General features: G+C 51.0%; 3 protein-coding genes and 1 long non-coding RNA gene across 4 annotated transcripts; 1 reads left to right on the top strand and 3 right to left on the bottom strand.

Moving 5' to 3' along the window:
* Positions 1-1,729: 1,729 nt before the first annotated feature.
* Positions 1,730-12,096, bottom strand: Borcs8 (BLOC-1 related complex subunit 8). The gene is made up of 6 exons (XM_027932309.2): positions 11,987-12,096; positions 8,902-9,014; positions 8,352-8,416; positions 5,423-5,533; positions 4,103-4,178; positions 1,730-2,435 (listed from the first exon to the last, which is right to left on the bottom strand). The coding sequence occupies exons 1-5, from the start codon at positions 12,021-12,023 to the stop codon at positions 4,145-4,147; spliced, it is 360 nt and encodes a 119-aa protein (XP_027788110.1). The 5' UTR covers positions 12,024-12,096; the 3' UTR covers positions 1,730-2,435; positions 4,103-4,144.
* LOC139701609 (uncharacterized) lies at positions 5,742-8,340 on the bottom strand. Its single transcript, XR_011704133.1, has 2 exons — positions 7,860-8,340; positions 5,742-6,192 (listed from the first exon to the last, which is right to left on the bottom strand). It is a non-coding gene; the product is annotated as an uncharacterized lncRNA (long non-coding RNA).
* A 682-nt stretch (positions 12,097-12,778) lies between the features above and the next one.
* Positions 12,779-18,902, top strand: Rfxank (regulatory factor X associated ankyrin containing protein). Its single transcript, XM_027932336.3, has 9 exons — positions 12,779-12,988; positions 13,467-13,664; positions 15,179-15,259; positions 15,375-15,440; positions 15,698-15,798; positions 15,968-16,093; positions 16,526-16,592; positions 16,962-17,042; positions 18,678-18,902. The coding sequence occupies exons 2-9, from the start codon at positions 13,487-13,489 to the stop codon at positions 18,746-18,748; spliced, it is 771 nt and encodes a 256-aa protein (XP_027788137.1). The 5' UTR covers positions 12,779-12,988; positions 13,467-13,486; the 3' UTR covers positions 18,749-18,902.
* Positions 18,163-20,442, bottom strand: Nr2c2ap (nuclear receptor 2C2 associated protein). Its single transcript, XM_027932337.3, has 5 exons — positions 20,024-20,442; positions 19,776-19,866; positions 19,505-19,610; positions 19,360-19,427; positions 18,163-19,083 (listed from the first exon to the last, which is right to left on the bottom strand). Exons 1-5 carry the CDS (start codon positions 20,059-20,061, stop codon positions 18,964-18,966), a joined length of 423 nt encoding a protein of 140 aa, XP_027788138.1. The 5' UTR covers positions 20,062-20,442; the 3' UTR covers positions 18,163-18,963.
* Between the last annotated feature and the right edge of the window lie 4,427 nt (positions 20,443-24,869).

Below are 24,869 nucleotides of genomic sequence, written 5' to 3'. Positions count from 1 at the left end.
TCACGGGTCTCCTGAAATACTACAGAGCCCCAGAGAAGGTCTGAGGGGTGGGGGTGAGGATGGGAAGCAAACTTGGGGCCATGTTGGGGGAGACAACAGGGCTAGGAAGGGGCTTCCCAGGGGTCTATGGCAGAGCAGGTCTGAAGTAAAAACCAGGACTTGGACCAGGTGCTAAGGCCAAAAAGACAGCTGAAGAGAAGTCTGATTCTCTTCCTGACCACAGCAGCTAGGGACAGGTGCTGCCTTCTTTGGGTCTCCTTTCAGCCCATCTACATATCTGAAGGAGCTTGGCAGGGCACCATACTTCACTTCCTGGAATCCCTTCTAGGTCTTTTCTAACCTGGTGACCGCTAGGTTTCTGCTTGAATGCCCCATGGCACGGGGGCTCCTTCCCTCTCTTCCAGCTGCCCATCCATTTCTGAGCCATCTGGGGGCAAGCAGGGCCTGGGACAAGAGGCTGTTCTTGTTCTTGATGGTGCAGGACTAGAAGAGGCCCTGCTGGGTAATCCAGTTCCTTGGAAACTCAGTTTACTCTCTTGAGAAACAGGAGCCAGAGTATAGAAGATGAAAAAGGGGGAATGGTCACAGTGTCCCCAAGACCAGCCAGGGCTGCAGATAATGTGTTTGGAGGCCAAGCTCCTGGCCTAGGTTTTGTCTTTTGCGCCCCCTGGCGGCGGACGGGGGTGCCCCCAGAGGAGAGGCCGAAGTGTGAATGAGATGCATATTAAGCAGGACTCCCATGGGCTCTCAGAACCCCCTTGAAAGGAGCAAACTCTTAGCTGCTGGCTGAAGTCGGGGGCTGTAAGTGACATGGCGCCCTGGGAGAGTCTAGAACACTCCATGACTGCTCCCCCAGTCTGGGATATGTGCAATTATCTTAGCTGTCTCCTGTCCCATGGGTTGTGATCTTGCTGTCCGTGTTGGCCTGCCTAGCTCTGGAGCATCCCCGGGCTCATGGAGTGGGGATAATGTTTGCTGGATAAATGGGTACATGGAGGACAGATGAAAAGACAGTTGGATGACGTTGAGATACCTTCAGGCCAAGCAAATGACTCTAACTGTAGAGACCCCACAGCAAGCAGGGCCCCAAATCTGGTGGACCTGAGACTCCCCTCTCCCCCAGAGTCATTTACAATGGGGAGGCAAGATGGCAGCACAGAAGCCTCCCGGTACACACTAGGAGGGCAGAGGGAGGGCTGAGCCCTGCTTCCTGGCGGTGGGAGACTCATTTCTCCACACTTCCTGTATTCCAGATCCCCTTCACAAGGCCCAGTGTCCCAATAGGAGCCATTCTCTCCTTAGGAGCCTCTGGGCCTCATCACCCCTCCCCCCTCACTGCCAAGCTGGGGAGTGTGCTTGAGATGCAGCCTGGCTACCCCAACAATTTATTCTGATCTTCCTGATACATTTTATTGCAACAAATAATTTAAGGGCTAACATTTGCACACAATTGGCCTTGGAGGTGTACATACTGAGAACATGTGACACTGAAATTCACAGGACTCAGTGCTGGCTCTTCTGGACTTAGCTGCAGGAATACATCAAAGTAATTTTGGCAAAAGGGTAATTGAAGGGTTCATGAAACTGAAGAATTGAAATGTGTTAACTTCAGGTACAGCTGGATCCAGGGCCCCATGAAATATTCTTAAGTGTCCCTCCCTCCATCTACCTATCCCGATAGAAGAAGCACAGGTCCCTCCCAAGCTTCCAGTAAAATTCCAAGAAGCCCTCCAATTAGGTCACATTTATTTCCTGCTTTCCATTCTCCTCTTCTTCCCTCTCTCAGCCTATAGAACATGCTCAGTACAGCTTTCCTTGTCCAGATGGAGAAAGGGAGAACTAGAGAGGGCCAGCACCAGGCCCCATATCACCCAGCATGTCAGGGGCAGGGCTAAGACCAAACTAGGAGGCTTAAGAGCCCAGGTCTGCTCTCAAACTGCATGACCTGACACAAATCACACCATCTCTTGGAGCCTCTCATTTCTCATCTGTATTTGGGGGTGCTACCTGCCTAAAGGGGTTGTCTGAGAATGAAAAGAGATAACCCATGAGGAACATACCACACACAGTGGGTACACAATCAGGATTATCACGGGGGCAATTATTGATCCAAGAGCAGGTAAGAGCATAGGAAGAAAAGGCATGTCTTGGGATGATTTTAGCTGGGCTTAGAGGTTTCGGCAGGAACAGGTCTGTGTTGGCCCCACTGGCTTTGTCTTTAATCCCTCTGGGTTGCACAAGGTGGTACCCAGGGGCCCAGCTCTGGTCAGGTTAGGCAGTGAGGAAGGAGTCTGAGAGGTATAGAGTTGTCCCATGAGGAGCCTGGGCTGAGGACCATGTGGAGGGGTCAGAGGGTCTGGGTGTGAATCTTGGTGCTTCTGGGCATGGGCCTCCACCCTGGGCTGGCTCGCTTCTCTGAGCCTCGGTTTTCTCTTCTGTAAAATGAGATGATATTGAGGGTCATGGGACAGGAGAAGCAGGGGATGATTGATCTGTGAAGGTCTTTGAAGATCCTGGCAGGAGCAGCTTTGGGGAAAAGTGGAGGTGGAAGGCTCTGAGAGAAGGGAGCCAGTGGAGAAGAAAAAAGAGGTCTGAAGGGACAAAGGTGAGACCAGAAGATTGTACACAGTGGGATTTCAGTAGCAAAGGAAACAGGAGATGACACAGGAAAGGGAAGGGCAACAGGACAGTGTCCTTTATCAAGGGAGAGGGAGGAACCTGTGGGTGGGGATGTGATGGGGTGATGGGAGTGGACGGTTGGAGGTGGGAGGTAGAGGATGGGTGTGGCCTAGAGCTGGCACAAAATGCTGTGGGGGGCACTGGGGCAGCTGCTAACCCCTCAGGCAGCCTTTCCTGCTCAGGCCTTCCCAGATGGCCCCTAGGCAACCCCCAATCCATGATTCCTCATATTTCCCTGGCCAACAGCCAAGCCTATGAGCAAGCACTTAGTAAGGACTCACTGGCTGACTGAAGTGCCCAATAAGTGCAGAGTGTGGTGCCCAGAGAGTGCTCTCTGGACACAGGTGACCTCCATGGCCTCTTGGCTCTGGGTGCTGCAGCTGAGGGTGTGGGGCCTGTCTCAACTTGCTTTCCCTCAGCCTTTAAGAAGGCCTCATGGCACAGAGGATAATCCCAGCACCTGGCCAACAGGTCCTCTGGATGCCTTGAATCTGCCATGTCTGCCCTCCGTGGGCACAGAACACATTGGTCTTCCTCAGGGATACTCTCCAGGCAAGGTCGCTTCATCTTCCAGGATCCACCATCACCTGGGCAGCCCTCCCTACAAGACCCTGGGCTTGCTCACATCACTGAGCAGTGGGATACCACAACTGTGAAGCACAGGGGGGTGGGGTGAGTGCTGCCTGCCTAGCACTTGGTCACCAGGAGCCCAGATGGCCTGCTGGAGAGGCCACAGGGAGCCTGGACCCCACAGCCAACACTCCAGTCAACACCTAACTGTAGCAGTTGAACTCCAATGAGTGTCCCCAGGAAATGGCCAGCAGAACTGCTCAGCCAAGTAACAGAATAGCATGTTTCTGTAACTATGTTTCTACTACCAGTTTTACAGGGTGTTCAGTTTGGGAATTGTTTGTCATGTACAATAGCTAAGTGCTACAACACTCACCTGTTGTAGCCTGTGCCCTTGTAGTCACCTAATAGGTAACCTTTATAGAAGGAAAAAATAAAGACCAGGGATGGAGGGAACAGCAGGCGGGTGGTGCAGGGAGGATTCAGAGCTGTGGATATTGGCCCAGCAGGGCTCAGCCTGAGAATGTGTACATGAAGCAATCACGGGGCCTGGCAGGAGAGAGGAAATGTGGGATCCCTTCTGAGCTTTAGAGTGGGGGGACCTCTGAGATCAGGACAAGGCCTGGATAAGAGGCAGGAAGATGGCAGAGAGAGGAAGATGAACTAAGAAGGTCCCTGAATAGCAGAGGCCCTGCAGACACTCGGTCTGCAAATGTCTCCTCCCCACTCTCTGAAGCCACCCAACAAGCCCAGTGAGAAGGCCCAGGGGGTTAGACAAGCAGGTCCCTGCTCAGATGCCAAGTGGGCAGGTTAGTTTAGAGCAGAAAAGCTCAAAGCCACCCTTGGCACTGACCTGGGTTGGGGGAGGACAGGGGCCTTCAGGATTCTTCCAGAATCAGGCTGAGGAGGGCGGGGGCAGTTCCTCGGGGCTGGAATAAAACATGTGAGGCCCAAGTCAGAGGCCATGAGGCTACTTAGCTGGGCTGGGGTTTGAATTTACATCACACTCTGGTCCCTCAAGACTCCTGGCCTAGGCCCTCAGGGCATACATGGGACCATTGCCCACTTCAGACGCAAAGGCTGGACTCACCCATGGGGGACTGAGTGTGTCACACTCAGCACTTGCAGAGAGAGGTGTGAATGGCACCTTACCATGTCTTTCAGAAGCACAAGCACTTTCATAAAGCAGCACAAGTGGGGTACTGGAAAGCATTTTGAAATCCAGCAGCTGGTTTTGGCTTTTGAGTGAACTCTAGTTCCAATTGCCAACACCAATCCAGCCTCATCTTTGCTGAAGAGCCAGCTCCGTCCCTCTCCTCCACCCTTGAAGGGAGGAAGGGGGCACACCCACGACATACGTGCACAAGGCTTTTTGTTCTCAACAATTCTCATGTCTTAGTTATGAGAAACAGCAGATTTTTTTTTTTTCTTTCTAAATGTCTGGTATGTGTGGGGGCGTAAGTATATCAATCTCCAACCTGCAGAAGCCAAATGCATCCCAAGGTCGAAGTCCAGCTTATGGCCCAGGCACATGTGTTCAAATGTGTGTTTATTAAGTTATAATGAACATCAAAAACAATAAGAACTACTTTCAGCTCCCAAAACTCCCCCCAGTATTCAAGGACTGTGCTTTTCATTTTCGACTGTCTGGGCCTCGGCTCAAAGGCTCCCTCTGCTCGACTATAGCCTGGGTAGGAGGAGGACCCTGCCCACCTCTCTACCTTGCTCACTTACTCCAGCCCCCTGCCTCTTCGATGTTTCCCTAGCATGCCCAGTTCCAAGGTCTTCGCACTCCCCACTCCCCACACTACCATCCCCCAGGCACCTCTGCTTGTGTTACCTAGTCCACCTCCTCCTGAGCCCCAAGTCCCTTTGCTTCCTTCAAAGCACTGAAGAATGCTCTCATCCATTATGTGTATACTTGGTTGCTGTGAGTCCACCTGTCTTGGTCACCACTGTGTCCCTAGTACCCAGCTCTGAACTGGGCACATAGCAAAGCTCAAGATGTAGGTGCTACAGATGCCAAAGAACAAGCAGAAGTCCCAGACACGGTGAGATAAGGAAAGGGAGTTTTGTAAAGAGCAAGAAGTGGCAGTTCCTGGCTGAGCTGGCAGATGGTTCTTATAGAGATGAGGCTGAGGGTGGCAACTGGGTAGGTGGTCCCAGGAGCTACCTGTGGCCCTGGGCAGTGGCATTCATGTGGTCTCGGATGCTGATGGCCTGTTTGAGCAGACCTTCGACGCTACGGAAGTAGACACTGCTGTCAACCAGGTTCTTGACGGCACTGAAATGGGAAGACAAGCCTGATCAGCTCTGCATGCATGCCAGTGTCCCACATGCCCCAACACTGGAGAAGGCCACTGCCATGTGCTCGGAGGAGGCCGTGGGTGGATCCAGAGCTCAGTGGGTACCTTGGTGATTCCCTGGACCTCCCTCAGGATTCAGATGTTGGATTTCTGTGCTACACACGAATACCACTGTGACAGAGCACATAATGGCAAGACACAACTTTCATTTTACCTGTAAAACTAAAGTTTTAAAGGTGGTATAAACATGTAAAGTTAGCCTCAAAAATATCCCAGTAGGGCTGAGGGCTGCAGCTCAATGGTAGATAGAGTTCATGCCTAGAATACCTCAGGCACCAGGTTCCATCCCTAGCACCATAGAAAACAATGACAAAAGACATCACTTTCTTTTTAAGAAACATGCTCCTGCCTTTGAAGGACACTTATCAGCTCAGCAGGGAGAAGATATAAAGGTGAGTTTAGACTGAATCACAAATAAGCCACCATCAATTAGGGATGCTGACTACAAAGCTTCACTAAGTTCTGGCATTGGTGTCACAACTGATAAATGAACACCCTTCCCAAGGACACCAGAGAAAAACATTTACAAAGTTGTTCAGTGTCTTGCTGTGCCAAAAAGTTGCTTGAGTGGCATCATCTGCAGAAAAAAACAAAAGTGTCATTTTATTTTTATTTCTGTGGTGTTGGGGATGGAACCCAGGGCCTTGTGCATGTGAGGCAAGCACTCTACCACTGAGCTACACTCCCAGTCCCAAAGAGTCATTTTAAATTTCTCCTATTAAAAAACAAAACAAAACAAAAAAGAGAGCCGGGGATCACTTTGACCTGTGAAAGAGAGGGGCTCAGTGTGCACAGGTCTGGCTGGAATCCTTTCATGCACAAGGCCCTGGGGTCGATCCCTAGCACCACTACTGAGATAAAAAAGATCACTCCCATTTATTTATTTATTTATTTATATTTTTTTTTTAGAAAGAGAGAGAGAGAGAGAGAGAGAGAGAGAGAGAGAATTTTAATATTTATTTTTTAGTTTTTGGCGGACACAACATCTTTGTTTGTATGTGGAGCTGAGGTTCGAACCCAGGCCGCACGCATGCCAGGCAAGCGCGCTACCACTTGAGCCACATCCCCAGCCCACTCCCATTTATTATCAGTCGAGAACATGCGTGAAAATGGCAAATGAAATTGGGGTGCTGGTTGTTACCCCTGATTATGCTTATGCTAAATAGGCTGGCTTGTGGGCCAAAGTTGTAAGATGGTGGTAAAAGGTGAATCTTAACTGGCTCATCTTTTCTTGTTTTGTTTTGTAGCTGTTATGCTTTAGATGTGAAGTGTCCCCCAAAAGCTCATGTATGAAACAATGCAAGAAAGTTTAGAAGAGAAATGATCAGGTTATGAGAACCTTAACCAAATCAGTGCAGTGATACACTTGAAAGGATTAACTGGGCAGGATTAACTATAAGCATGAAGGGTGTGGCTGCAGGCAGTGGGTCACTGGGGCATGCCTTTTGGGATTTATATTTCATCCCTGGTGAGGAGAGTTCTCTCCCCCCTTTCTGGTTGCCATGTACTGGGCTGCTTTCCTCCTCCCACCTTCCTGCCATGATATTCTGCCTGACCTAGAGCCCAGAGCAATGGAGTCAGCCTTCTATGGCTTGATACCATGAGCTCCAAATAAACTGTTCCTACACTACATTGTTCTTGTCAGGACTTTCAGTCACAGCGGTTAAGAAGCTGACTAAAACAGTGATGCTGAGAATGAAATCCAGGCCCTCTCATATGCTAGTCAAGTGCTCTACCATGAAACTATAATTCCAACCTTTAATTTACTCTTTTTTTTTTTTTAATGCTGCTAGGGATTGAACCCAGAAGTGTTCTACCACTAAGCTACAGCCCCAGCCCTGCTTGTTAAATTGTCAAGGTTGGGCTCAAACTCCTGAACCACTGGAATTATAGGTACGTGCCACTGTGCCTAGCTTAATTCACTCATCTTAATGTCATCAAATGAAGTCAGCTTTTCTTGTGTTTGATTGTCCATCTTGATAAACATCTTGCTAATACAAGTTCACCACTGAACCTTTTTCCTGAATTTCTAGACCATTTTTAACATCTTTCAATTTTATACCAACCATTTAATACTGCTGAATTGTTTGAAACAAAAGATATGGGACATGCTAGGGGTGTAGCTCAGTGGGTAGGGCACGTGCCTAGCATGTAGGAGGCCCTGGGTTCCATCATCAGCACCAAAAAAAAATGAAAAAAAAAAAAAAAATCAGGAGCTGAGGATGTGGCTCAGCGATAAAGTACCTGTTCATTAGCATTCTCAAGCCCTGGGTTCCACTCCTGGCAACAAAAATAAAACAAAAATAATAACTTGACTCAGGAATTTTAATTTCTTGCCTTCCTAGCAAAATTTGGTTTGTCCATGCAGTGAATCTGTGGAATTTTCCATTTACTACAAATGTAACCTGGAGATTTAGAGAAAGCTAAAGAGCCCTATTTGTGTTTTTGGCCCACCCCCAGTTGTCATTCACTCTCTGGCCTGGCTGGGAATGGAAAATGCTGGGGGCCTTTCCCAGGATCCTTTTATCACTCTGACCTGTGAAAGACAGGGGCTCAGTGTGCACATGTGTGGCTGGAATCCACCAAATAGCCAGGTGAGTCAAGATGCAGCAACCACATCTCCATTAGGGTGAATTGGGCAGGGCAGAGCTCATGGGGTAGCAGGCTGGGAATGCCCCTGAATGCCCAGAGGCCAGAGTAGTGCAGGCTGACCAGGTAACGGGGACTGTGGCTCACCTGCAGGCGTACTCTACAGTGTAAATGGCTCCCTGGCTCTGCTCTTCCCACCGCTGCATGTCCGCCTGAGGGAGTTGAGGGGAACTGTTAGTAGGGGAGGTTACCTCCCAGAGGGCTCCTCCAAGTTGTTTCTCTACTTTCCTTTAGTGGTGTAGGGAGTAGAGCCCAGGCCCTCAAGCATGCTAGGCCAGCACTCTACCACTGAGCCACACCCCCAGTGACCAGAGACTTTTCATCCTGAAACTCCCTTTTCTCCACGGATGTTCTGGAACAACTGGACACCACACCTCAGGACCTTTGCAATGGCTGTTCCCTCCACCTGGCACACCCTTCCCTGGGGTCTTCAGTTATTATTCAGGTTATAACTAATGCAGACTGTGACGTCTCCTTGAAAACCTGCCCCAGATCTATCCACCAATGGTTTGACCTGACTCAGCTATCATATACCTCCTTGCTGGTGCCCCGACTTAATTCCTGCCCTGACAGCCCCTGTTCCACACAGCAGGCACCAGAAAGAGGCCCACTGCAGAGAGAGGCTGGTGGGGCTTACCTTGTGCTGGGCCAGCTCAGGCAAAGAGCGGCGCACATGCTCCTGCAGCCGGTACAGGGCCACAGATGGCTCGTTGGCCAGGACATAGACGCTCTCAGTGAACTTGTCCGTGACTGGGTCCAGGGTCAACAGTCAGTAGGGAGGGGGAAGGGACAAGAAGACAAAACATTAGGCTTCTGTTTGCTCAACTACTATGAGCCCAGTTAGAACAGAGAGGAGCACCTAGCATTACCCCAGAAGCTGTGTCACCTGAAGCCACAGGGATGGGCAGGAGACAGTCAGAGCAGACTGTCATACTATGAATTTGGTCTTTTCCCTTCCAAACAACCTTGTAGTTGATCTGCCCACTCAGATCCCCTCAAACTCCCCTTAACCCAATGACAAGCCTGATAATGTCGCAGGACCCAAAGGGTCTGGAAGCCTCCATCCCTGGATGGCCCTTAGTCATGACTGACCAATGCAGCATATGCAAGCCTGTGCTTGTCCCTCAGTGAGTGCTGGGACAACTTGGAGGCATATATATCCTCATAAGCCCCCCTGAAGGACCAGGCAGAGATCTCCCTCTGTGGATTTTACCTGAGGTCACCCTTAACCCCATCCTGTTTCCCCTTCTCCCTTGCACATTCCTCCTGGTAATTAATGGCACACACATCTTCTCCCAGGTCTGCTTCAACATAAGGCATTCCTAGACAGCCAGTAATTTCCACCCTTCCTATCCCATCATGAATCTGCTAGTTTTATCACAAAACAAAGCCCATGTCTCACCTGTCTCTTTTTCTATGCAGTACAGGGGAGAACCCAGGGCCTGGTGCATTCTAGGCAAGTGCTCTAATCACACCATGGACCCCAGTGAGTGACCAGGCATGACAGTTCCCTGCCCGGATGCTAGACCCACTTCCTCAGTGGTCTCCCCTACTTCTCCTCCTGCCAAGTTCAATCTCCATGTAGCAGATGAAGTGAACACCAAAGGCACATATCACATGTCTTTCCTTGCTTAAAACACTCCCCATGGCTCCTACTAGTCAGAGAATAAAATCTGTTTCTCTTATCATGGCTCATAAGGCCCCACATGTTCTGCTTCTGGGTGATGTTAACCTCCCTGCCCTGTACCTTCAGCAGTGTTCAAAAGTTTTTCTAAGATAGTGGAAACATTCTGTAATTAATACTGTCCAAAATGGTAGCCACTAGCTAATGTGGCTACTGACCACCTGAAATGTGGCAAGTGTGGCAGAGGAACTCAATTTTCAATTTTACCTAATTCTAATCACTTCAAATTTAAATACTCACATGAGACCAACAGTTACTATATCACAGCCCAGCTCTGAACAAGTTGCCACCACCGGGCCTTTGCACCTATTTTCTACTTTGAGACATCCTTTCCCTATTAGCTCCTATTTATCCCTCAAAGTCTCAGCTCAAATGTCATACCCTGGGCAAGGTTCTCCCTAACACCAACTTTCTTTTTTTTTTAATATTTTATTTTTTTAGGTGTAGATGGACACAACACAATGCCTTTATTTTTATGTGGTGCTGAGGATCCAACCCGGGTCCCGCCCATGCTAGGTGAGCACTCTACTACTGAGCCACAATCCCAGCCCCCTAACATCAACTTTCAATCACCTGTACCCTCTCCCTCATTCAAGACCTCACCCCGTTGTTCATTTCTCTTATACCTATTGTGATTTATTACTTTACATGTTCACAAGAAAAAACAAAGCTTGAATTCATGAAGCAGTCTGTTTCCTCATCCGTAAAAATTAAATAATAGTACCCATCATGGTTTGCTACAGAGGTAGATCCAATGCTGTTGCCCACTGTGACTGTCATGGTGAGAACTTAAATGTCTGAGTCAAGGGAAGCCACACAGGACTCTGATCTATGTGGGTTGGTCTAGCTCACCATTGTGTCCTGAATGGAGGGGGAAGAGGGGGAAAAGGAATTTAAAGGGTGACTGGCCTGGTCCTTCCATAACAATGTCCCTTCTGTGGTTCTAAACTCTTATGAGCATGTGCAAGGACATAATGGTAGCAGGGGGGACAAAAGGAGGTTGCTTATACAATCCCAAGTGGGCAATGCATACTTTTTCTTCAACTTGGCCCCAGGGAAAAAGAGGGTAACTTTTTCCCTTTTGTCCTCCTGGATTGAAAATTAGCATAGTAGTAATTCATAATGTATTTTTAATGAGAAAAGAGAATTATGGGGCTGGGAATGTGGCTCAAGCGGTAGCGCACTCGCCTGGCATGCGTGCGGCCCGGGTTCGATCCTCAGCACCACATACAAAAAATAAAGATGTTGTGTCTGCCGATAACTAAAAAATAAATAATAAAAAAAGAGAATTAAATGTACTTGTGTCTTCTAAATAATTAGAAGTACCTTGTGAAATAATGTTTATAATTTAAAAAGCTTGTGAGGGCTGAGGGTGTAGCTCGGCGGTAGAGTGCTTGCCTAATATTTGAAGCCTCGAATTCGATACCTAGCACCAAACATTTTTAAAATGTTTTTCAAAAATAAATGTAAGCCGGGCGCAGTGGCACACGCCTGTGATCCCAGCAGCTTGGGAGGCTGAGACAGGAAGATCGCGAGGTCAGAATCAGCCTGGATAAGGAGGAGATGCTAAGCAACTCAGTGAGACCCTGTCTCTAAATAAAATACAAAATAGGGCTGGGGGTGTGGCTCAGTGGTTGAGTGCCCCTGAGTTCAATCCCTGGTACCCCCTGCCAATAAAAAATAAGATAAAAATAAAAGTAGCTCGTGGCACTCCAACTATACGATTTAAGGACACTAACCACACAGCGATCACCACGCCCCTAACATTCTTCCAATTTATTACCAATATCCGGTTATTGACACGCCACAATAATCCTACGAGGAAATATACCCCTCCCATTCTACAGATACCAAAACGAAGCACAGAGATTTTAAAGGTTTCAAAACTAGTCAGTGGGCGAGCTGGCATTCCATGGCAGTTCAGTCACTGCCCACCCCACCACACACTCCCTCCGTGCTTCTGCCATGCTGGCCCTTTCTCAATTCGAGTTTCCAAGAGTTTCTGTACCCCTCCATCCTGTCCGGGGCCCTACCCCACCTTTCTTCCCCTTGAGCTGCATCTCTGGTTCCTCCATAGCGACGGCAGATAGCCGAAACAGAGAACAGGAACAGGAAGTCCAGAGGCTGGGACTTCTGCTTAAACTTTCCCTGCGGAAACCGGACGCGGCAGGCCTCCAGTTCCGGCTTGCCCTGCCTGTTCCTCCTCCTCCAGGGACAGGAGAGGGGCTTAAAGTGAGAGATTAAGGGGAAAGAGGTGCCCTGAGGGCGGTTGAGGGGGAAGAGATACCCCTGAGACACCAGGTGGAGAGGCAAGAACTCTCAATTCCCAAACCCCCTTTGCCCACAGCAGTCGAGTTGTAAGAAAAACACCTCGCATCGCCCACTTAGGACATAAAAATGCCCTCCTTTCCCCCGCCTACTGCCACTAAGTCCCTCCCTGCACAAGTTCATAAGTTCCTAGCAATACAGAAAGGACGGTGTTATGAAAGGAGACAACAGAACTAAGTCGTCCCTTTAAATTTCAGACGCCCCGCCCTCTTCTCCCCACCCCTCCGCCTTAAGAAAGCTCCGCCTGTCGATTCGTACTGGAGCCGATTGGTGGAAAAGTCTGTGGGCGGAGCTGGGAATGAGGAAACACAAGCGCAATGAATTTTTCAGAGATCTCTGAGGCCCCGCCCTCCGCGCCCGGCCAAACTGCTGTGCAGAGAACGCGCAGGCGCAACTGCGCCGGTTGGGCACCGGCGGAAGCCACGCCCCTCCCCCAAGTCTTAAAGGGCTAGAAGGGTCTCCTGCTGCTCCGGCTCTTTCGCACTTTTGGGGGGCGGGGGTGCGCAGGCGCAGTGGGGGAGTATTGAGGTGGGGGTAGCAGTCGCGTATCAAGTTGCGCACTGTCCGGACAGAGAAAGCCCGATCGTTGAGGGTCCAGATTCCAACCTGCTCCCCGCTACATCCATTGAAGAATAAAAGTTTATGAATTGGGTCCCCAAGTTTTGGGGGACCCGTGCTTGCTGCGCTGGGGGACAGAGTTGGTGAGTGGGAGGTGAGTGGACCTTCCGGATCGGTTTGAGAGGCGCCGGTGGGACTGGAAACAATCGCATCTTTTGTTGAGCCCTAACTCATTTCGGGGGACCCCCACCAAACAACCAGAGGGAATGTTTATTGAGCTCTAGCCGCATCAGGCGTTCTACTGTGCTATTTATGGGCATGATTTCTTTTAGGCCTCATTCCTTCCTTTTATTGAGGAGGAAACTGAGGCTCAGCAAGGTTAAATCACATGCCCTAGTTTTCAGCCAGTGAGGGGGGGGGGGTGGATTAGAACCCTGACAGCTGATTTCAGAGCCCAGGCATTAAAGCATGGATGTTGCAGGTGTCTTGATGGTGGGGAAGAGTGGACTTATAAAAGTAGCTGGACTCTGATTTTAAAATCCCAACACTGGCCATGATCCTGAATCTCAGTTTAGCCACCCTATAAGTGACTACTTAATTAAAGTTGCTGCTAATTACCTATTCCCTTCTAGCGGTTCCACCAGCTTTCCCTATGGATCCCACCCAGCCTGCAGAGGACCTCATTCTGACCCAGCAGTCTCCCACCCCAGAACTTGGGGACCCTGAAGACCATGGTGTTGAAACCCCGGATGGCTCAGACACTGTAGTCCTTAGCCTCTTCCCCTGCACCCCAGAGCCTGAAGCAGATGCCAGTGTCTGTTCACTACAGGGTAAGATAGCACCTCTGGAATTGGCTCCCTGGGATTTGATGATGGTGGGATGTTGAGCCCCAGATGAAACTTCTGTCTTTGTGACCCACTACTTAGGACATCTTCTCTCTTCCCTCCACCCCCCAAGAGTGGTTTATTTGTTTTTTACAACTTTGTTTTCTGGGGTTTTGTTTTTGTTTTGGTACTGGGAATTAAATCCAGGGGTGCTCCTCCACTGAGCTACATGCCCAGTCCTTTTTATTGTTTATTTTGAGACAGGGTCTTACTAAGTTGCCCAGGCTGGCTTCAGACTTTGCTCTTCCTGCCTCGGCCTCCCAAGTAGCCAGATTGCAGGTGTGTGCCCAGCTCTTACATTTTGTTAATGTGGTAAAATATACATAACCTGAAATTTACTGTTAGAATCAAAATTGCAATACAATTCAGTGACATTTAGCACATTCACAATGTTGTGCAACCATCATCTCTATCTAGTTCCAGAATATTTTCATCACCCCAATAGGAAACCCTGTTCTCATGACCAGTCACTCCTTATTTCCCCTCCCTCAGCCCCTGACAATCAATTATTTGCTTTCTATCTCTATGGATTTGCCTGTTCTGATTGTCTTTATTAATGAAATTGTACACTAGATGGCCTTTTGTGTGTGGTTTCTTTCATTCATCATGTACTCATTTGTTGTAACATGTTATAACATGGATCACAGGATCAGGCCTTGATTCCTGTTCATGGCTGAATACTACTCCATTACTATTCTCTGACTTCAAGCCTCCTGAGTTGCTGGTATTGCGGGTGTGCACCACTGCACCTGTGGGGCCACCTTTTGTTTATCCATCATCCATTGGTTGACACCTGGGTTGTTCCCCTTTTGACTACTGTGAATCTTTCTGTTACAAACGTTGGTGTACCAGTGCTTGTTTGAACACCTGTTTTCAGCTCTTTGGCATGGATATGTAAGCATGGAATTTGAGGTCAAATGGTGACCCTGTTTAACTTACTGAGAAACTGAGGGTTACTTTTTAAGTGAAGTCCTTGAAAGAATTTAATTTTTCCCATCCCAGGATCTTTGTGTGGGAATGCTTTCCCCAACATTCGCCTAATGCTAGTTTCTTGGACTTGCCAGGATGTGACTTGGCATCAACCTGGAGCCACCACCCTCAACCATTTTGCCTGAAATGGACCCACCTCCTGCCTCCTCCTTTCTAGCTCCTTTTATTGACTTTTTATTTCTTCTGATAACTTATTTCAACTTGCAGCTTTATTCTGCTCCATTTATTCTACTTCTCTATGTCTGATGCTCTTGCCTGTGGGCTCATTGAATGCAGGGACTTTGTTTTGTGAGCTGAGAACATCACCAGGCCTGGAGAACAAAAATGAACCTGGGTGCCCAAGGGGGTGGATTGAGGAACCCGTAGAGTCTCAGGCACAAATTTTGGTAGATATGAGCCTCGAGGATCTGTCTGGAAGCCCCAGTGACATGTACCAAGGGGAACCTGGGACCCTTCCTCTCTCCCAACAGGCAGCTCCCTGAAGCACTCTACGACCCTCACCAACCGGCAGCGAGGGAATGAGGTCTCGGCCCTGCCAGCCACCCTAGACTGTGAGTAGGGCCCTAGGATGGTGGGAGGAGCTGAGAGGAGCCATTTTGAATGGGTAAGCTGAGGTGCTGAGAGGCCATGGATTAAGAGAGGACTCTGCCTCTTTCTGGCCCCCAGCCCTGTCCATCCACCAGCTTGCTGCCCAGGGGGAGCTCAGCCAACTGAAGGAACACCTGAGGAAAGGTGCGTGTCCACACACATGTGCTGGCCTGTTTGGTGCGTGCACGTGGGCTCTGCATGCCCACTCACAGTGATGATGGCCGTGAGTGCCCGCACGTGTGCCTGTGTCCACACGTGCATGTGAGTATGTCATGTGTGTGCATCCACATGTGTTTAACTCCCTGCCACGTCCGACCCCAGGCCCTGTCTTATCCCTACTCTGGTGACATTGGGGAGAGAGGGCAGGGGTGCAATCCGGTGATACCACTCCCACCTGCCAGGTGACAACCTCATCAACAAGCCGGATGAGCGTGGCTTCACTCCCCTCATCTGGGCTTCTGCCTTTGGAGAGATCGAGACCGTCCGCTTCTTGCTCGAGTGGGTGCGTCTCAGCCTAGTTGGGGGCTTCCTGGGGACCTGAGGGCTGGCAGAAGTTTCAGCTTCTTCTTCTGGTTTCCTGTCCATGAGATGGGGCTGCTCTGTTGGGGGACCCTAGGATCCCAGGGAATGTCCCCATGTCTCCCATCACTACCCACTCTGCTCCCCCGCAGGGTGCCGACCCCCACATCCTTGCCAAGGAGCGGGAGAGTGCCCTGTCACTGGCCAGCATGGGTGGATACACGGACATTGTGGGGCTGTTGCTCGAGCGTGACGTGGACATCAACATCTATGACTGGGTGAGGTGCCACCCACCCAGGCCCCTCAGGGCTGCTTGACCTCCATTTCTGCCCTCTAATATTTATGGAGCACCTGGAAGGTTCTGGGTCTGCTCTGGGTGCTAGGAACACAAAAACAGACTCACTCTCACACTTTGTGTAGCTCCCAGTCTGGGGAAGACAGACACATAAACAGGTAATGGAGAGATAATGAATAGTACTGTGAAGGCAGGCACACAGGCAGCCCCAGGAACCCAAAGGTGGCCAAGGCGGGTCAGGGAGGGCTTCATGGAGGAAGGGACATCTAAATTGAGAAACAGAAGAGGAGAAAGATGGGTGAGGTGATGAGCAGGAAGAGATACCATATTCAATTGGAAGCCAGAGATTTTGAGGCATGGTGAGGAGTGGGAAAAGATAGAGCATTAGTTTCTCTGTGCCTTCACCCCCCGACAGAATGGAGGGACTCCACTGCTGTACGCTGTGCGTGGGAACCACGTGAAGTGTGTTGAGGCCTTGCTGGGTAAGTAAAAGTAGAGACCAGCCCAGGAGGCCCCAGGTCCCCATCTGGCCCTGTGAGAACCCTGAGCTCTTGCATGGCTTGTCACGACCTGCTTTACTTGGAGGTGGATTTGGAGCAGGAGGTGGTAGGAGAGCATGGGGGTCTGGGTCTGACTGAGTCGAGCCCCTGCTCTCTAAGCCTCAGGGACTCCAGAGCCATAGTCTTTGGAGGCTTGAAGAGGCCAGGCCCTTGTCCAAGGTCATGCAGGCAATGGGCAAACGCATGGCTGTACCATGAGGCATCTCCACTGGCCCTTTTGAGTCCCCAAGTCCCATTCTGGGCTTCTAGCCCCAGGCCCAGCCCTACCCCAATGTCTGCTCCGCTTTGCAGCCCGGGGTGCTGATCTCACCACTGAGGCAGACTCTGGCTACACCCCTATGGACCTCGCCGTGGCTCTGGGATACCGGAAAGGTAGGCCTGAGACATGGGGTAGTGGTGAGGACTCATAGGTGGGTGACCACAAACGGATACATGGGACATCTCCCTCACTTGTTAGATGCCGGCAGCAAGTGTGTTCATGTTAGCAGACATGGAGCACCACTGTGTACCTGGCCCGAGCACATCCTGGCTCTCGGTGCTGTCACGTGAGAGGATAGACACACCAGTGCATATCAGTGACCAGAGCCATGAGGGGGAGCATAGGCACCGAGAAGCCCAAAGGAGGCCCCAACCCAGCCTTGATGGGTATCTATCTTAATGTCTTAGTCCATTTTCTGTTGCTATAACAGAATATCTAAGACTGGGTAATATATAATATAAAGAAAAAGAGACATTCTGGCTCATGGTTCTGGAAAACCCAAGATTGGGTGCCCACATCTGGTGAGGGCCTCGTATTGCTGCACCTCAGTGGAAAGTAGAAGGGCAGCGTGTGTGTGTGTGTGTGTGTGTGTGTGTGTGTAAGAAGCAAAACATGAAGGACAGTCTTGCTTTAAAATTTAAAACAACCTGTTCTCACAGTAAACAACCCAGTCCCATGACAGTGAGAAAGGCATTGATCCATTCATGAAGGTTCTGCCCCCACAACCCAAATACCTCCTAATAGGCCCCACCTCCCAACACCACTGCATTGGGACCAAGCCTCAAGGTGTATTTACTAGAGACAGCAGATCCCAAGTTTCAGCTTATGCACGCGTGCCTGTGCATGTGGGTGTGCTTGTGCACATAGGCCACACACCAAACAGCAAGGTGGTCAGGGTGGGCTTCTGGGGGACTTTAGAAGGACTTCACTGCGTCCAAGTAAGAGAAGGATATAGAAGCTTACCAGGGCCAGAACACCAAGAGGGAATTGGGCCGGGCCACAGTGCATGGGGCTATGGAGCCCGGTCCTGTCCATGGCAGGAGGTAGGTATGAGCAGGGGCCATAAGCAAACCCAAGTTTGACATGGGAACATCCTGACCACCCATCCTCTTGGTTGGTGGAGGATGGGCTCAGGAAATATCCTACCTCCCTTTGGAGAGTTTTATTCTATGTGAGACGGAAATCATCCCTCACAGACCCTATATTATTTTCATGAAAATCACAACTCACCCATTTTGTTTGGTAAGAAGTCTTTTATAACTCCAAAAGGCTCAAGAAATGCATTACAAGGCCAGCCTGGGCAACTTAGTGAGACCCTGTCTCAAAAATAAGAAGGGATGGGGCTGTAGCTCAGAGTGCCCCTGGGTCTGATTCCTGGTACCACAAGGGGGCAGGGAACGCATTTCTAAGGCCTGGAGGTGAGGCTCCGTGGTAGAGCACTTGCCTGTCCCGTGAGGCCCTGAGTTTCATCCCCAGCACTGAAGAAAGAAATAGAAGGGAGGAAGGAAGAAAGGAAGGGAATTTTTACAAACTCAGGGGAAGTTGATGTTTCTGGGAGGAGGCCTTGACCCTGCCACTCTTGCTCTGGGAGGGGCACGGACCCTGTTGTCTGTATAGGGGGTCTTCCATCCAGGCCCCAGGGCTGTAAAGCCCTGGCTCATCCCCAGGGCAACGGTGCAGGTTGGGATGGTGCCTGTTGGCTCTACAGCTTCCTTTCCAGCGGCTACCTTTTCCCCACCCATCTCCAGTGCAACAGGTAATCGAGAACCACATCCTCAAACTGTTCCACAGCAACCTGGGGCCCACTGACCCGGAGTGAAGGCTGCCTGTTGGGGACACAGACACTCAGGGAACCAAATGGTCGACCCAGAGCTGGGAGAACCCAGAACTGGCTTCAAAGGCAGCTCCTGGACAGGAAGTGGGAGGGGACCCTTCCCAAGAGGAACCAATAAACCTTCTGTGCAGAAATTAAAGGACTTTGCTGTGATTCCCTGAGGGCTTCCTTGAGAGGTGTCCTCCCCATCCCCAGAGGTCTCAGACCTTCTTCTCCCCCAGCACTCTCAAGTGGTAGATGACCACGCGGCCAAAAAAGTCAGTGGTGTCTTCAAATGTCACCTTCAAGCGGTCCACCTCAGCAGCCGGCACAGAGAATGTTTAAGCACAAGCAGTCAAGAGAAATGGTGGCACTTTGTTTCCCACCCTCCATCCCTACCTTTCCCAAACCCAGCTCAGACCCCATCAGTGTGCTAGGTGACCCTAGCAAGGTGTGAACCCCTCTGAGCATCACACAGAGCAGACCCATTTTCCAGATTATGCAGTGGAGACCCGGAGGTCACTTTTCAAAATATGGCAAGTTTCCACTCAGGTCTAGGTGGGCTCAAAGCTTTTAGAGGCACAGATCCTCCCACCCCAGAGGCCAGGGCAGGATATCTGAAGGGAATTGTTGTCCTCGGGGTAGAAGTCCACAATGTTGTGGAGGGCCTCACTCCCCTGTGACCCTGCAGCAGAGAAAGGTGCATACAGTGAGTACAGGATATCCCCCCTGGAGTCCCCACCTCCCAGGACCTTCTAGTACCTTCCAGGCGGCCCCGGCGACTGGAGAAGCCCCCCTGGAACTGGATCTGCAGCTGGGAGACACAGATGCGCTGGGGAAATTCCAGTGTCACCCACTGGCAGGGGCCCTAAAAACAGATGGGAAAACTGAGGCCCACGATCACTCCTCGATGGGAGCCTGGCTATATGCCTGACTCACACAGTGGGGAGACGGGAAAGTCAGCACATAGTCCTTCCCTGCCCACCTCGGGTTCCCCCAAGTTCTCAAGGCACTCTGGACCTCTGCACCTCACCTGGTCCGAGTTCCAGCACGTCTCTTCGTCTTGGTCAAAAAGATACTTCTTTCCAAACTGCCGGCTGTTGCGATTCAGCACGGAACTCACCCTCGGAGGCACCAGGTCGATGAACAGTTAAGCCCAGTTCTAGGCGCCACCGCCCCCCGCCCACGGAGCCCGAGCCCGCCCCCTCCCTGCCACAGGTCCTTCCGCCACCCTAGTGCCCACTACCCCTGGACTCGCCATCAGGGCTCTCGGGCTCTCACCTGCTCACTGTCTCCGGACAAACCAAAGAGTGGGTCATCTTGGTTCTCCAGGGCCTCGCGAAACCCAAGGCTGGACTCTGCTGGACTCGGGTCCAAATCCCGGCGCCACCTCAGCCACAGGCGGCGTCACCTAGGCTACACCCCTAGTTTGCAGGTCCTCGAGTAACTAGGGACCAAGAACAGCCACTCTCTCTCACGCCCAAGTCCTAAATGTCGCCTCGATCACCCCCTTGCTGGAAAAATTGGAGGCTCGGGGAAGATGCCGGTGGCCGGGGACCCGGCCTTTCACAGCGGATCCAAGGAAAGGAAACAGGTTCCCTCGGGGTTTGGGGGGCGCACCTCCCCGTCTGAGCCTCACTTTCCCGGTCAGTAGTAGCTTCAGGAGGAGCCAGAGACCCGGACCAGGAACCGCGTGGGCATAGCGCATGCGCAGTGTGACTTGGGCTCCGCCCAGCCACTGCTCCTGGGGCGGGGCGGGGCTGGACGCTGGCCCCTTGGTGACCGCCTTTTAAAGGGCTCTCGCCCTGTGGTTGAGGTTCTCCTTGGATTTGGAGGAATGCAAGTTGTGTGTCACCTGGCACCATTTCTTGGTGAAAATGCCGGCTATAAAGTATTGGTTTTTCAAATCCCACAAACTTCCTATAATCATGTCTTCCTACTGGGGGAGTCTGCTAAGCTCCAATGCAGGCTGGGAACCCCTGCACCTCACTGACTCTGAGAGGCCAATGGAAGAATTGAGGAAGAGACTATGATGTTGGGAGCATCAGTCGTTCCCATCAACCCCATGTGTCCTGAGATGCAAGAGACCTGGCCTCCAAATCTGTCTTTCCGGCAAATGCTTCTGAGGAAGGCTTCTTGAAGAGATGGTCATGTAAGGCGGGTTTTGAAGGATAAATAGGAGTTTGCTAGGTCAGATTACACAAAGCCTCAGATACCAGGCCAAAAATTTAGTTCACTGATTCACTGGTTGACTCCTGTCACCATATACTGCCATTCCTGTGCCCACCCCTGTCCTGAGTGACGCTGGAGATGATGAGAGGCCTCAGCTTTAGCCTCATCCCTAAAGAGCCCCACCTGGGCACAACACAGATACTCCCAGACCTATGGGGTCAGGGCTGAGCCACAGGAAGGGACAGAGGTGGGGAAGCAGGGAGTCCACCTAAAAGAAGCTTCCTGGGAGGGGGGATCTGGGATGGAGAGGGTGATTCAGGCAGGGGAAAGCACAAGGAAAGGCCTGGTTGGATTAAGACCATGGATTTGAATAAAATACGTGGAGCCATATCCTGCTGGGCCTGGAGCAGTGTTTGGGAAAGGGCATGACTTCATCCAGTCTACACAAATGGAGGCTTCCAAGACAGGGCAGCCACTGGCAGGGGACTCTTGTCCCTAGCTTTAGCTGAATGGTCTGGGATCCAGCCCCTTTCTTCAAGGGAGTGGGGGATGGTCCCCTGGCATCCTACTAGCGTCTCCCAAGCACATCTCAGGAGCCGGGGCTGGCAGGGAAACTGGGTCACCAGCGGAAGGGCTGTCCCATCAGTCCCTGACCGCCAGGACTTCCTGCATTCTGTTGTGGTCTGGTGCCAGACCCAGCTTTGCTGTTCTCAGGGCTGAGGTTGGAGATGGCAGGAAACATCCCCACTCTCGTCAGAAATTAGGAAGATCTTGGACCCTGGAGAGCCCAGATCTACTTAAAATCTTGGCTGGACTATTCACCAGCTGTGTGACCTTAGACAAACATCTCTACCTCTCTGAGCCTCAGTTCCCTCATCTGTGAAGGGGGAAAATTCTGTTCATAGGCCTGTTGGAGGATACAGTAGAATCCTTGGGTTGACATATAACAACGGTGGATGACACTTGGTGAGACCCCACTGTGTTTTTCGTCTCCACCCGTTGGCTCATTAAACCGCAATTGGTTGATCTGTGTCACTCTCATTTTATAGCAGGGGACACAGCAACTTGACCAAGATTCCCCTGTGAGGATATGCATAGCCCCAGGGCCCTCCATATCACTCCTGGGCTTGGCGTAGAGCCACCTTGGCCACTGGGATGAGGCCAGCTCCTTACTCGCTTCCCGCCTCCTCACCCCACTGGCGCCTAAGCATGAAAGAGCCTCCTGTTCCTCTAGGGAATTAGCAGCTCTGAGTTTCCAGCAAGACAGCCAAAAGTGGTCCATTCATTCGCCTTAGTGAGGCCGACTAAGAGCTCCCTCCCCACTCCTCCCACCCCAGGGGATGAGGCCGGGAGAGTGCTAGGGGAGCCGGTCCTGCTCCTCTGGCTCTCTAAGGGAAACTGAGTCACCTAAAAGCAAAGTTATTTGGCCAAGATCATCCAGGGAGACAATCCCCAGTCTGACTCTGGAGTTCCCTCTAGTGGACTGAGTTCTGCATTTTTCAGGGGAGGAATTGAAGCTCCGAGAGAGTCCAGGATTTGCTGAAGCCACCCAGCAAATTTGGGTCGGCAGGGCTCTATCTGTGTCACTGCTTCTGAGGAGGCACTGAGGACCCACTAGGAAACAGGTCCCACTCTCCATGAGTCTGTCATCCTGGAGCAGGGCAGGAAAGGCTCTCGGATGGTTCCAAACCTTGGTTCCCCCTGGGAAAGGGACTTAAATGACAGTGGGAGAAGGGGTGGCTGGATGTGAAGGAACCTAGGTGGGCATGTGTGGGAACACTGGGTCTGCGTGTGAGACAGCACCTGAGGACTCTGGATCATGGTGTTGGTGACCTTGGTGCAAAGTGAACATGGTCATGGGCTAGCTGCCTGTGGGTGGGCCCGTGGCTGTAAACATGGCCCCATATGAGCAGTGTGGTCCAGGTGCAAAGGGACTCTCGGTCCCCGGCTCACATCTGTGACCTGTGTGTGTACAAGGGTGGTTGTGTGTGGCTGTTGCCAAGTGAAATTGTATGTGAACTGATTTGCTGTTGGTGTGACTGTGTGTCAGTGGAGGTTGGTGACATTGTCTGTGACTTGTCCCTGTGTCACCTTGGGGATGTTCTGAAGCACTTTGCGGGATACTGTTCACTCCTGAGACCAGCTCTCCAGGAGGGTCCAGCTTCCTTCCCAGACTCTGCTTTAGCCCACCCCGTCCCCTCCACCACCTCATCTCATTGGCAGCGGCCCCTGGCCCAGAGCCCCCACTGGGGGGGGGGCGGGGGGGCAGAGAAGGCACTCAGGGATGGGGGTGGAGGGCACTTGGCCAATCCCAGAACAGGCCTATAAATAGCTCTTTGAGCCCAGCAGGTTCCCAGGCAAGGTTGCTTCATTCAAGACCCCAGCAACAGGCCGCCCGGGCCCCAGGCCAGCCTCCCTCAGCTCAGCCCTGGCGCCCTGGCACCAGCGGGGGTGGGGGTGGGAGGGGGAGTACAGGAGCGGGGGGGGGGGGTCAGCTTAGCACTGTGGCCATCAATCTGGGCTCCCACCTGGTCCCTACCCACGCTGTCCAACCTCAGGCACATGATTTTGTCTCCCTGAGCCTCAGTTTCCCCAGCAGCCTCCAAAATGAACAGCAACAAGACATCAGCCCCTGTGCGGGCATTTCCTTCCCATTTCTGTCTCCTAGCAACCCAGAAGATTGGAACTGTCAATCATTCCCAATTTAGGTGGGGAAATCGAGGCACAGAACGAAGCGATGGCTTGCCCAGGATCTCACTCTTACCAGCTGCAGGGAGGGGGCTTGAACCTGGACTTGGGCAGGTGGAGCTCACTTAGTTCCCATACAGGACACATGGCTCTCAGCCCCACAGCGCCAGCCACAGCCTCCTCCCTCTCACTGGCCTCCCCAACCAGGCAGCACATGCCATTTGGGTGCTGGTGACACTGCTGTCACCCACAGACATTCACATCAGCTATGATCCCTAACCTCCATCTCTCCTCTGTGACATAGCCGCTCCTTGGTGTGTCGCCTTGGCCTTCCGGGCTGCCCCTTGCTCACCTGGGCTCTCCCCTCATCTCTCAAATGTTCCATTCCCCTCTTTGATAATCTGGAGGAAATGATTTTGCCCCTTTTTCTGTCTGAGACTCACTCAGAGAAATGCTCAAAGACACACACACCGATGTAGGTAGGACAGGGGACCGAGGACCAGGAGGCTCTGCCAGCACAGCCTATCACAGCTGAAACACAAGGACCACGGGAAGGAAGGCAGGGCAGGTGCCTCCTCCCCATCTGCTTTTTATTGTGGTAAAATTTACATAACATTTACCTTTTTTGTTTGTTTGTTTTGGGTGCTGAGGATTGAACCCACAGTATCACTCTACCATTGAGCTACACTCCCCAGGTCAAATTTATCATTTTAAACTACAATTCAACTGGACATGGTGGCTACACAAGAAGCTGAGACAGGAGGTCTGAAAGTTAGAGGCCAGCCTCAGCAACTAAGCAAGACCCTGTCTCTGAAAAAAATAAAAAGGTTAAAAAAAAAAGGGCTGTGGCTAAGTGGTAGAGAGCTTGCCTAGCATGTGTGCGGCACTAGGTTCAATTCACAGCAGCACATATAAATAAGTAAAATAAAGGTCCATCGACAACCAGGAAAAAAATATTTTTTTAAAAAAGGTCTGGGAATGTAGCTTAATGGTAGAGCATCCCTAGGTTCAATCCCCAGTACCACACAATAAATAAATAAATAAATAAATAAATAAATAAATAAATAGTGTATGACTCAGTGGGATTAAATACATTTACATTATTGTGCAACCAAGGTTCATCCACATTGTGACATGGTTCAGAGATGCATTCTTTTTTATGACTGAGTAATATTCCATTGTTTAGATCTAAGCTTTATTTTCATTTTTTTGACAGTGCTGGGGATAGAATCTAAGGCCTCCCATGTGCTAAGCAAATGCTCCACCA

The sequence above is a fragment of the Marmota flaviventris genome, chromosome 1, assembly GCF_047511675.1.
Source record: "Marmota flaviventris isolate mMarFla1 chromosome 1, mMarFla1.hap1, whole genome shotgun sequence".
Taxonomy (NCBI): Eukaryota; Metazoa; Chordata; class Mammalia; order Rodentia; family Sciuridae; genus Marmota; species Marmota flaviventris.
The sequence above is the reverse complement of the archived record's forward strand: the minus strand, read 5'-3'. Positions and strand labels throughout refer to the sequence as shown.